The 12,369-nt window shown below is 47.0% G+C and overlaps 1 protein-coding gene across 3 annotated transcripts in view; it reads left to right on the top strand.

Annotated features, from left to right (window-relative positions):
- Nucleotides 1-12,369, top strand: part of ADCY5 (adenylate cyclase 5) — a 214,705-nt gene that overhangs the window by 13,692 nt on the left and 188,644 nt on the right. Inside the window, exon 1 of one of the 3 annotated variants that reach the window (XM_068687513.1) lies at nucleotides 864-1,178. The exons of 1 other annotated variant lie outside the window; for it this stretch is intronic. In XM_068687513.1, the coding sequence (XP_068543614.1) occupies nucleotides 1,134-1,178 (45 nt within the window). In that variant the 5' untranslated portion in view covers nucleotides 864-1,133. Of the gene's footprint in view, nucleotides 1-863; nucleotides 1,179-1,571; nucleotides 1,623-12,369 lie in introns of those variants that run through there. One more of the 3 variants, XM_068687515.1, reaches the window with a different exon arrangement.

The following is a 12,369-nucleotide window of genomic DNA, read 5'->3' as shown; positions in this document are numbered from 1 at the left end:
AACAGTAGTGACTGATTTACACTGATCAGTCTTCACCTTTCTGAAAGGCATCTGTCTTACACCAGCCACCCTGCCGTGCACACCTTTCAGAGGGGTGCTGGTGGGAGACGTCTGCAGTGTCTCCAGTCTCTCCCCAGCCTGACTCCTTTGTAGGTCCCAGGGAAAAACAATAATAGAAAAATAAAAAGGAAAGAAGAAACACTGTAAAAACTTAGTGGTGAGAAGTGCATTTTCCTCTTCTTCACCCACGTGGTAAAGGATTACTGAGATTTGGGTCTTGCAGAGTTGCATGTCCTGTAGCAGCAGTGCTTGCCAAAGAGACTGTCAAATTCAGTTACTGAGACATTTTTGCCCCCATCCTAGTTTCAGCCCAACTCAGCTGAACTTTGTTTAGTCCATTTACTTAGTTTAGTCCATTACCTCCACTAAAACTGTCTGGGAGGTGCACATATGCACCTGAGCTGGCGGAATGGCAGCTGGGCATCATGTAGTGAGAAAGTGATGTCAAGGAGGCAGGAGCAGACACAGATGCAGCTAAAGGAGGCTGAGAACAACTAGTTGAAAGTTTCCTCTTCAGTCTCTAATAAATTTCAGTGGATAATTTTATGGAAAAAAAAAAAAAAAGACTCTGCTCCAATTCCCTCCATTTTGCTTTGGTAGGAATCGAGTGTGTGGTTGAGAGCATGACCCAACAAGCACTGTTTTGGAAGCCTCACCTCCTGCATGGGATTAGAGTAGTGCCTGCTCCCTTGCATTTCATGTGAGGGCAATTAGTGCACGTGCATGGCAATTAGTGCTGCAAATGAAGTCGACACTGCTGTATTCTGCCTCTTTAATGGCTTGCTTTCCTCCTCTGCCAAAAGAGCAACCAGGCAGTCTCAAAGGAACCTGCTGCCTTCTGATATTTAATTTGCTTCAGGCTTACCTTGGCATCTGTCTCTTTCTTCTGCTGCCCAGCCTAGCCCACCTGCCTGTTCCTGCTACCAGAGCTGGAGAGAAGCACTACACGTTTCTGGAAAATCAGGCTGTGACTTGCGCACCATGCTGCAGTCCTCCAGCCCTATCTCTCCCTGGCGTGCTTTGTCATTCCCCATTTCTGGCCTGTTCTCAGCACAACGCTGGGGTGGTTTCTGATGAGCTGCACTGGAAGTGGTGTCACTGAGCAGACAAACATGCAGGTGGGAAGTTGCAGAGCCTCTTTTTCTTCCAGGTATCATGGTGAGGAGGACCTTAAATTACATGTGACATGCAGCGTTCATTCGTGACAACATGTTACTGACTGAAGTGTACATATCCTACAGTATAGCTGGATCGTGTACAAACTCTATCTGTATATCCAGCTGTGTCTTAACTGGAATATTAAGTGCTCCAAAAAAGTTTTAAAACAAGAAGCTGGATGGGAAAAGGTCTGGCAAATAAACACGTGGATGGGTACTCACCAACTATAGGAAAAACTGAGGGTTAAAATACTAGAAGAGACCTCTCCAGCTGCTGACAGTGGGAAGAGAGTACAGGAACACAGGTGGAGCATGTTAATTTGATCAGGGTGTTTTGGTGTAGGCCTCCTTGTATGGCTTTCCTTATTGCAGCAGAGCACCTTGCAACATGGACCACACATGCAGGTTTGTTTTCTGAATGCCTTACAAGTGATATCTGCACAGTGACTCCTAACATGTCTCTTAATAGGGAGCTGGTAGTTTATGAAACATTTTTTAGGTGGAAGTAGTTTTTTCACAGGGCAGGATTGCTCTTTGGCAGGAGTGTGGAATAATCAGCTTTACTCTTGAGTGAATGCTGTGGGCAAGAAGGAAAAGGTTGGCGTTAGTCCCTCCAAAAGAAAAATTACCTCAGAGGACCCCTCCACTGAGGATGGCACACTGGGCTAATGGTGCTGCCTTGGGAGCCTTTTTCTTCTGCTCCACAGATCGTGGAGACAGCTCAAGTGTGGGCCAGTGTTTCTTTCTAAGTAGAACTTGCCTGCACAGGACGACAGGCAAGCTGGTGCTTTCTAGATAATGTGGGTCAAGTGCTGCTCTGCTGAGGAGATGGGGAGGATTTTATTTAGCTAGTGGTAATACACAAGTTATTTCCTAACCCTCTTGTGCTGAGAACTTGCACTGTTTTTTCTGTTGTTTCTTTAACAGAAGTGTGAATCAAGCCATGATTTTATGTCCTCAGGACCAGTGGCTCAGGTGATTAAAGGTGGGGAGCTCACAAGGATGTGCAGGCCCCATCACTGTGGCTGCCCTCAAGGCCAGCTCCAAAACTCCTGAAAAGCAGCTGCCAGAGGCACCCGGTGACTTTTGGGAGAAATGGGGACAGGCAGACAGAAACTGTGTATAGACAGGACTGTATATCCCTGCTCTATGAAGTCGTGAACATATGGAGCAGACAGTTGTTTGGGAGGTCTTGGTGGGTGGAATATTAACCACGGTGAAAACAATACCAGAGGAGCACATGCATCCACCCTGGCACTTTGCATGCATGTCGTCATGGAATTTCCAAAGAGGGCCCTAAACAAAACTGCATTATAGGGGAACAATAACGCATTGTCAGCAGTGGCCGAGGATGCTGGGCTGGCACCTCTTTCCGTAACTGTGCCCTAAACTGGTTCTTGTTCACAGTGTTTCTGGGGCTGTTGCATGCACAGCTGTATGTTCGTGACTTCGGGCCTGATCCAAGGTTTGTGTTCAGGTTTGATCAAGGTTTGACCAGCCCCTTGAGCAGGCAGAACCCCCTCAAAGCTGGGGTGCTCAAGGAGCGTGGTGAGAACAGTGATCTGATCCTCCTGGATGGGCTCTGTCTCAATCATAGTGGGGACATTGTACCATGTCAGAGTGGGTTTTGGTACACGTGGAGTGTTTGATACTTGTCACAGCGAACCCATGGGATAGCAGGCTTGACCCAGATACTTTTACAGCACAAAGGAAATGCTTATGGTTTCCTGGGGTCCTTTCCAGTCTCAATATCTGGGGAGGAGGATACGGTCTGAAGAAGTGATCGTCTTGAATTGGTTAACCTGTTAGCGTCCCTGACTGCTCTTTCATGTAGTGCCTAGGCACTCAACATGGGATGCCTCAGGCATCTGGAAGCTGAGTTAGGTACAGACTCCTAAGTGGGTCTTGTGTGATTAGGTTTCTAAAATCACTCTAAACCACATTTTTCATTGACCAAGCAGTGTGAGAGCTTCCTCGTGCCTCAAGTCACTTCTACAGAATAAATAACAGTCTCGTGGATTTCTTTATTTGGTCAAGCTTTCAGAGGTAGCTGCTCTTGAATAGGCATAAGCTGCCTGACCAATTGCACGTACCCTAGCAGGCCGATTACTTATGTGATCAGCAGTGCAAACAGGTGTGGTAATGCAGAAAGGATCCTCACAGAGCCTTTGGCTAGACTCTGAACAGCACACTTGTGCTGGGAAGGAAAGATAGAGTATACTCAGAGGCTAGGTGTCTGTCAGGTTTTGTTAAAACACATAAATATTCCAAATGGGAATACAGCTTTGAATTTGAATGCTCAGAGAGCAAAAGTGAACAAGCTCCTTGTAAAAATGCTTTGTGTGTTGGCCTGAAGAGGAAGGGCATGGTCTGTGTTGTGCAGATGAAAGGCAAGCGCCGAGGGATGCTAACGGTTGGGTTCCAGCTTCTTTGTTGAACAGGTTACAGCTTCTTTATTGAATTCTGTGCTCGCAGTTCTGCCTGCCTGTTTTCTTTGCTTCTCCACATGCCTTTTGCGCCAGCCACGGCAAGAGAATGGTGTTGGCAGCGTGGTGTTGAGAGAAGGTGGGCTGTTCTGTGGGGTCTGGGGAGTTAGCCTGCAGGACCTTTGGGAGGGTTGGACTGAAAATGGACTGTGAAGGAGAGCCTGTGTGTGAGGAGAGAGCAGGCAAGGTGACGGAGGTGTCTTGTGGGCCCCTAGGGAGGTGGTGGGGACAGAAGGCTGGAAATAAAACCAGGAAGATCAGTGGGATGGGGCCTGGAGATGAGGAGAGGCAGCTGTGAGACATCACTTGCGGTTGTTATTTTTTGGTGTAAATTTGTTGTTATTTTGAAAGCAAGGATTGCTTTAGATCTGTACCAGTATTGTTACATAGGCCAGACCAACCACTTCTTAAATTTTCTCCTCTCTCTTGAACAAAGAAAACATTACAAAGAACTTGCAATTAAAATGAATTGTGAAGTGTTATTTGGTGCCTGCTGAGCAAAATATCATGAGCTAGCTGAATTAGCAGTCTGGGAGTGTGCTGTGTAGGATGCAGTGAAGCACAGAGCCTCGGCTGTAGCAAAGAGATGGGGCACCAAATGCTCCAAGTTCGTCCAGGCTCTGCTGCTGCCTTGGAAGTGGATATATGGCAACAGGCTGGTAGGTAATGGGTGCTTAAAAGTGGCTGAAGGGGACTGCAAAGAAGAGGAGGAGGAGAGAACAAGGGGTTGAAAGAAGTAAAGACAGACTCTGAAGGTGAGACCCAGAATATCTTGCTATGTATCTTACATAGGGGATAACGCTTTACTTAAATTTTTTGGTGTATACATGTTGGTCCCCTCTTTCACGTGCAGCTTGTCCATAACAAACAGTTCTCAGCTGGGACTGACAATAGAAAAATTGTAGGAAACTTTCACCAAACAACTCACTGGTAGGTCTGCCTCCTGTTTTGTTCCCAAGCTTTTCTGTTTTAAAGGAACCAGCTGCTGTGTAGCTGTAAACATAGCAGACTTTGCTAGCAAGTTTTATCTTTGGAGGGTCCACATCGATCCAATGCAAACTGCTGCCAGGCTCCTTTGTCCTGCCTCCACATTGCCACCACCACCTCTCCTTCCAGGCTCAACTAAGTCTGCAGGTCACAGCTTCCCACCACATGGGGATGGTGTGGTGCCCACGCAGAATGGCTGGAGGCAGACAGCCGTGAGGAATGGAAGGATGGAAGAAGCTGGTGTGTCCCACCATCCCGCGGGATGTTAGTGTGGCTCTGCCATTGAAGCAGGCTTAGCAGCTGAGTGGGTGCATTTCAGTTTCCCTTTGCAGGATGTTTTACAGGGTCTGCTCATCAGGTGATCTTGTCTTCATCAGGCAAAGCAGAGCACGGTGCACAATCCTACTTGTCTCTGTGTGCCTTTGCAGTGGCACAGGTCATCAGTTAAGTGAAGTGGTTTTCCTAGGGGATGGGGTTTTATGTTATAAGCATATCCTAATGTTGGACGTCTTTTGATGTTGCATATGGTTATGCTTTTATTGAAGGAATGTTTTACTTTTCAGAGCTTCTTCCACAAGGGAAATGTGTAGGCTGACAGGGCTTGATGGAGAGAAGGAGAGATGCTGAGGACTGAAGGAGTAAAAACTTTGTTCATTACTGCAGGGAACACTGAGCGGGGTTGCTGGAGGAAGTGCTGATTGTGGGCATGCTGTACCAGATGCAATTGCTCTTTAGCAGAAGAGAAATCTTCTGGCTTGGTTTAATGCATGGTATGATCCTTTATAGCCAGGCACAGCTACCGAAAGAAGCATTTGTTGTGGCAACAGAGTTATTTTTGTGGCACATGGATGCCCAAAGCTGGGAACTGACAGGATTTGAAATTACCTGGGGAAGAGGAAGGGAAGAGGACACTTGTAAACGGTGCAGGGGAAGGCAGGGCACGTAGCAATCTGATGAGTGCTTGTGGGGTGAAATTGTGTGTGAGTTCAGTACGGGTGAAACAGGCCAGAGCACAGCTCTTGAAGGGCTTATTTCTGGTTTAATGCATCCAATAAATGTGCCCTGAGCTGGACCTCATTGGAGTAAAAGAGGAGAAAGCAGTCAGCACATCTGCTGGTAACCGACTGTCCAGATCTCAGGGCTGACAGCCTGTGGGGCCCAAGTCATGCTTGGGAGATGTTTTTAATCTCTCATCTCTAGCAACGCAATTTATCAATATCATCTTTGTTAAACCGATGAGGAAATTAATGCATGTTTATAGGGACCACACCACAAGTGATACGAGGAGCAGCTAGTTAATGTTTAGCAAAATTCTTCTGAAGATGAGGAGTGGTATACAAGCCCCGTTCTGACTATCTCAAGGTTACTCATGAAAGAAAAATGCTGTTTTAGAGGAAGCTTTTGTCACTGTGATTGCAGCAGGCCTAAAATATAGCTGAACATTCATCCATTGCCCGGCTGACTATATATAGCATTACAAGAGCATGTCGGGTAGAGATGTATATCCCTATAAGCTGGAGAGATGTAAGTCAGGTGAATGAAGCCAGGAGAAAAGCCTACCTAAAAAGCATGCTGAGCTAAGTGACTCAGATGGCAGCATGCCCCAAAGGAAACTTTCAGTGAGGGTGATTCATTAGCAGTCAAACAGACCTTTTTGTTTTCCTGCCCTGCTATGTTTACATTTTGAAATGTGTGCACATCTCACTGAAATGGCCTTGCTAGCTAAAGTGTTCTTCTAACTGGGAGAAAGGAAGATTTTGTGTTTAATGTTTGATTGGCTCTGAGGCTTGGACTACAAACAAAAGCTGTATTTAGCAGGATTCATGTATATAGTCTGTAAGGTACTGCTAACATCTTATGCTGATAGCATCATCGTGTTTTGGGCTATATTTAGACCTGCCTAAGGAGACCCCAAAATTCCAGGTCTGGATAGATGTCTTAGGTGCGCAAAAGGGGGAGACCTCGAATTTGTCAGATTCCACACACAGCCCAACTTTTTCAGAGCGTGTTGAGACATCATAATACCTGTGAGTCCTCCTGCATCCAGAAATCCCACTGAAACCAAGCGAAACATCCTACCAAGGGGGTATTCCACTGAAACCAAGGGGGTGTGCTGGTCCTGTGAGCTATGTGGGCTACTGTGACCCACGCTGTCCCCTGCAGCTGCAGTGAAGCTCTGCTTTCTGCATGGCAGTATGCTGTGTCATGCTTGCAAGGCTCCTGCTGGTACTGTGCAAATAGGATGAGGTTTCCTGCATCAGTGTTGTGCTGGCAACAGCCACCAGCTCCTGATTCAGTTAAACCCAGGCATGATGCGGGCAGATTGGTGGTTGTGATTTACAGGGCTCTGCTGGAATAGAAAGCCTGTTGTCTACCAACACATTGTCCAGACAGCACAATAGGGCAAGGTAAGCACTAGAAAAGCAAGGTCAAAGAGCTGACAATACCATATTGTATTGCCTGACCCTGGACAAGTGGTTTACAAGCTTTGCTTCTGCTATTCTATGTGAAACCAGAGTAGTGCTTGCTTTTATAAAAAAAAAATAAAAAAAAAAATGCTTTATGGTCTGTGGGTGGAAAGCATTCGTTTGAGTGTGAAGTATTTCTGTTGTAGAAAGAATTAGTCTCATTTGCCTTAGTTTCCTGTTCCCAGGCCTGGTATTCAGGGAGATCACAAATTCCTTTTGAAGATGGAAATCTCTTTGTAGGTGTTCTGAGTTTCATTCATCGCGATCCATCTGGAAATGCATTTTGGAACAATCCGTTTTGTTTGTGGCTTTGGCTGGCTTTGCATTCTCCGAATAGCAGAGTGTGGTTTGGGCTTTATAATGGGATATATGGTCTCTCTGGCTTGGTTCCAGCTCAGGCTGGGAAGGACAGAGGAATTACCCTTGGGTCTGTAAGGCAGACCTCTAAGGCAGTAGCAAAACACTAGGTATCTAGCAGCAAAAGCAAGACAAGCAGCCTGTGTGGGAGAGTTTGGTGTTTCGCAGGCAGCCAAAGAAGCTGCAGAGTGCCTTTCTTGGGGAGGGTCCCAGCAGGTAGGACTGGTCGGCACTGGAGCACCAGTTACTGCTTCAAGTCACTATTCACGAGTGGCCTCCTATTCTGTATTGCTGCGATGGGTTGTCAGCTTCCATGGCATCGTTTTCTTGCTCCTGCTAGTCCGTGACCTTTCTCTGAATTCACAAGCTGTTGCCCAGTCTGCCAGACTGTATGGGAATGGCACGTGTACCTGCCAGGTGAGCCAGCACCTTTTCTTTCTAGGCAATGTGGTGCCTAAAAGAATTGCAAGAATTTAAGCCTGTTAAGCCACAAACTCTCTTAGAAGTTTTTTTTTTGTTTTTTTTTTTTTTTTTGCTCCTCAGTGGGACAGGACCAGATATTATAATTAACCTCCCCCCTACCTCCCAGCTAGCTTTCCGTTGAGCGTCTGCATTTTTAGATTCCGCCTGTCTGCGGTCCAGCCCCAAGATAGTTAAATGTAATAAATAAATAATGATAAAAATAGTCTCTGAGGACTCAGCAGGCAGCAGGCCAAGGAATCTGGGCACGCTGCCAGCAGCTCTTCCACTGGAAGTCTAAAGTTAACTCAGACTACGGGCTTGCATCGCTCTGTTCAAATGAATTTTTGGGGAAAAGTCCCTCTCCCTTCCCCACCTCGAACGGTACCCAGCAGGGTGGGCTTCAGGGTTTCAGTGCAAAGATGAACATGGGGCAAAGGCTGTGGTGTCCATGCTGCCATGATGAGGGCTGGAGCAGCAGCAGCAGGGGCAAGGCCTTCAGGCCTCGGCTCAGGGGAGCAGGTCGGCCACCAGACGCCAGCACAGAGGGGCCTGCCGTTCATGGGGCCGACCCTAAAGCCTGCTCAGATTATGTCCCACCCCATTACATCTCAGGGTAGGAGCTGTCACACTGTGCGTGTTTGTACTCCCGTTTCCTATCATGCTATATATCTGCTGCGTATAGCTCCGGGATCTGAGAGTGATCTACCCGCATCCTAGACAGGCAGTTACCACTATCAGGAATATCTGGGAAATTATGTATCCTAGGAAATGCGTGCCCTCTGGTGAGGAGCAGCCTGCCAGCAGGTGGGAAGGTTTAGAGCAAAAGAGCTGGGATTCCCCTTTAAGGAGAGGCGAGGGGCCCAGAAGAGCGAAGCTTTCCGAACTTATCTGCGCGCAGCCATCGGCACAGCTCCTGCAATCGCGCCCAGCACAGAGAATTTGAAAGTACAGCCCCAGACCTGTGCCTCCTCACCCTGCTCTGCCGGGAACACTCCCCGCGCCAGCCCTGCTTCACTCGAGCTGCTTGATAAATGTTTTAAACTGTCCAGGAGGTTCAGGCTTGCTTTTCTGTAGGCACGCCGCTAACAGAGTGATTGCAGGAGGAACTGGTACCATCCGGGTTCAACGCTGGCTCCCACATGCTTTAAAACCCCTAAGTGTGGGATAATCAAACATCCCCAGGTTGCCACACACCTGCAGTGGAAATTCCAGCAAAGGCTGGTTTGGGGCATAGTGCTTTTGTTTTGCAGGCAAGGTTGGGCACGGTGTCTATTTTGTTCCTGGCTTTATCATCTGTATTAATAAAGTGTGACCTCGAGAACTGGCAAGGTAGCAAAGATAAATGTGCTTTTCAGATTTGGTACTGTGCAAACCAGTCCCTGTGGATGTGCCTGCTGGTGGTCTTACCTGGAGCTGGGAGCATAAAATAGCTGTTCACAGCTGGGGGGAGTGGGCAGCAGGTGATGGAGAGGGAATACCTGAAATAATACCTCTGGCCCCTACCCCAGGGACAGTCTCCAGTGGCACAGGATAAATAGTGAGAAAGTCCCCTTGAAAATCTGAGACATCTGCTCCATTTCAGGAACTGGGAAGCTATCACACACCAATCCTCTCGTCCAGGGCTTTGGAGTGCAGGATTCAGGCTTTTCCTGCTGTCGTGCTGAAGAACCCCTAGAGGGACACCACCAAGGAAGATCTGTGATTCTGTACAGGCTACGATTATGGTTCTCTTTTATTTGCAGTTATTTTTCCCCTAATTCTCCACTGTGCCTGCTTTTATTGATCTGCCCACTTATTTTTTTATAGAAGCCTGCTGGTCCATGGCAGAGGTTAAAGTGAACTCTGAGTAAGACTTCACTGCTTGGTCTTTGTGAGGCAAATGAGTCAAACTAGAGCAGCCCTGAAGAGTCAGCAACCTAAGATGTGTGGGGAGAGGCCAGTAAGCTAAGGGCCTCTGGGATGCTTATACTGTCAGCTACCAAATTTAGAGAGGGAATTTCCTCGCAGTTGCAGCAAACCAGCACCACTCATGCAAAATGCAGATGCAGAAAGAAAATCAATGCTTTAGATACGTCCCTGGAGCTTCAATACATTTGAACTCCGTATCCCCTTGCAGGGTGACAAAAAGCAAGTGTTAAGTTTGAGCTTTTTGTAAGTGCTTTTCTAAAGGGAGAACCCTTCATTTTTGTTCTAAAGCTCAAATGTCTGCACTTTTTTTTTTCTTTTTTTCTTTCTCTGGCACCAGATGCACCTTCTGCATAAGTGCAAAAGTGAGCCCTCCTTTGGGACAGTGCGGTGTTGATAGGGCTGCTTTCTAGCTGGAGCAAGTCCATGCAGCTGAGAGCTCCAAGTGTGTCTCATCTCAGGGAGACTTTGTCCACAGTAGAAAATCCCTTCTTGCCCTGTAGCATTATTGGATCAATTTGTCATGGAAGTATATGAAGTTCTATAACTCCGGTCGTGACCCATGACTGCAGACAGTGCAGAGGGTGATGGAGTTCCTTTGGTTCAGGGACTGTCCTAGAGGAAATGCTTAAATGCAAATTCTCAACAGACTAAATTACTTTTTCTGGCTGGCTCTTACTGTATGTGTTGCAGCAGCTCATTCTGGTATTAACCTGGGCATAGAGCAACCCTGCATTCAGGCACTTGGTTCATTTCAGGTAGTTAATAGGTAAGTACTCAGGTCCTGTAGCAGCGACTGCTTCACTTAATAGTTCACTGACTTCAGAGGGTTTTGGATAACGCTCATAGCATGCACTTAGAGTCTCTATTCCCCGCAGAGCTGAACTGAAATCCTTTGTGTAGGTGTGGGAGGAAGGGCTATATGGATTTTTATACCCAGATATAAAGTAGTTATAGAAGTAGGAAATCACATGAGTAGTTTTGCTGATTCAGTGAAGCCTATCTAGTCTATTAGAGCCTTGAATAAAAATACCCATATATACCTACATGCCAGGAAGGGCTGGTCCCCGCCAGGTCAGCACACAGGGCGGTAATGGGGAGATCAGCAGTCTGTCAAGCACAAGACAAAGCAGGCAAAGTAATCACATCTTGGCAAAAAAGTGTAATTAGGAAAAAAAGGCCATTGCTTAGGTGGCTGAGTGCCTGCCATGTATCACAGCCCTCTCGGGTGGTGCTCCCTGGATATTCCCGCTGTGGTTGGGGTCTGTCTGAGCATCACAGCAGCCCACACATGAGTTCTCTCTTCGGCAGGAGGCACTTGGAAGTGTGCTAAAGCAAACAGCTGGTTCCGACTTCAGCTCCCCATGCCTGGTGAAGACGCAGCTCCCAGAGGTGGCGAAGGGATAACCCCCCCAAAAAACTGTACCACTCTGGGTGTCTTGCTCTTTACAGCACTGTGGTGATCGGCTGCTGAAGCTGCCTCCTTCAGCGAGCCAGGTCACCGCTGCTGTAAAGCGAGCTTCTCAGACTGGCAAAAGCTTTTCAGCTGTGACCGATGACCACTGCCTGTCTTTCCACTGATGGATCCCATGTTGTTTTCTTGACGGAGTTGCCACCACTCACGCTCTTGATTCAGTTAACTTTTTGCCTTATTTCTGAGCTGTTTTTACCATCCCTCCCTCCAAGAGCATGGTCGGTTCTTCCAGCTTGTCTCTTTGCCAAGGTATTGCTGCATACACGGAGAAGGGAGTGCCTTTTCTGTGGCCCATCACTATTTTTTGTTGTTGTTGCTTCCTGTAGCTCTGACTCCTTCCCTGTAACCAGATATTTTTGGTTGAGACATCCCCTTATCTACTTGCAGTGACAATTTTCTCTGGTTGTCCTCCTTACCCCAGTGTGTCTTCCTGATCCTTCCAGCCACCCCAGTTTTGCATTGTTGGATTTGTTTCTCTTGCCCGTTAGATGGTGGGTAGAGTCCATGGCATAGGGATGACACCAAAGGTTTTATTTAAATGCTCGTGGTTTAATGCCTGGAAAGAGGAACTGTGGCTTACAGTGGATGGGGACATGGGAGACACTGGCTCTCTTGCTGTCTGTCTTACATTCAGTGCAACATTCCTCAGGCATCCCTATCTGCAAGATGAGGGAACCTGTAAAACTTCTTTTCTACTAGTGAAAATATCAAGTTCTCCTGTGCTTAGGAAAAGAGTCCATTTTATCTTATGATGCTTTAGCAGTGGTGGGAGCGGTCCTGTTTAGCTTAGTAAAGCATGAATTTTAAAGGATCTAAAACATTGGCAGCTTGCAAAAGGCAGTCAGAGTGCTGCAGCATCAAACACCTATTTTTCAGTCAGCTACGTTGTACTAATGAAATAATACCAGAGGCTCAATGAGAGCCTCTAAACATGTGCTTGAAAGCTGCAAGTGAAACTGTTTACCTTTCATTAACTTGTTTAGCTTTTACAAATCACGTGAAACATGAAAGTG

This window comes from Anas acuta, chromosome 6 (genome assembly GCF_963932015.1).
Source record: "Anas acuta chromosome 6, bAnaAcu1.1, whole genome shotgun sequence".
Lineage (NCBI taxonomy): Eukaryota > Metazoa > Chordata > Aves > Anseriformes > Anatidae > Anas > Anas acuta.
This window is presented reverse-complemented; position numbering and strand designations above follow the sequence as displayed.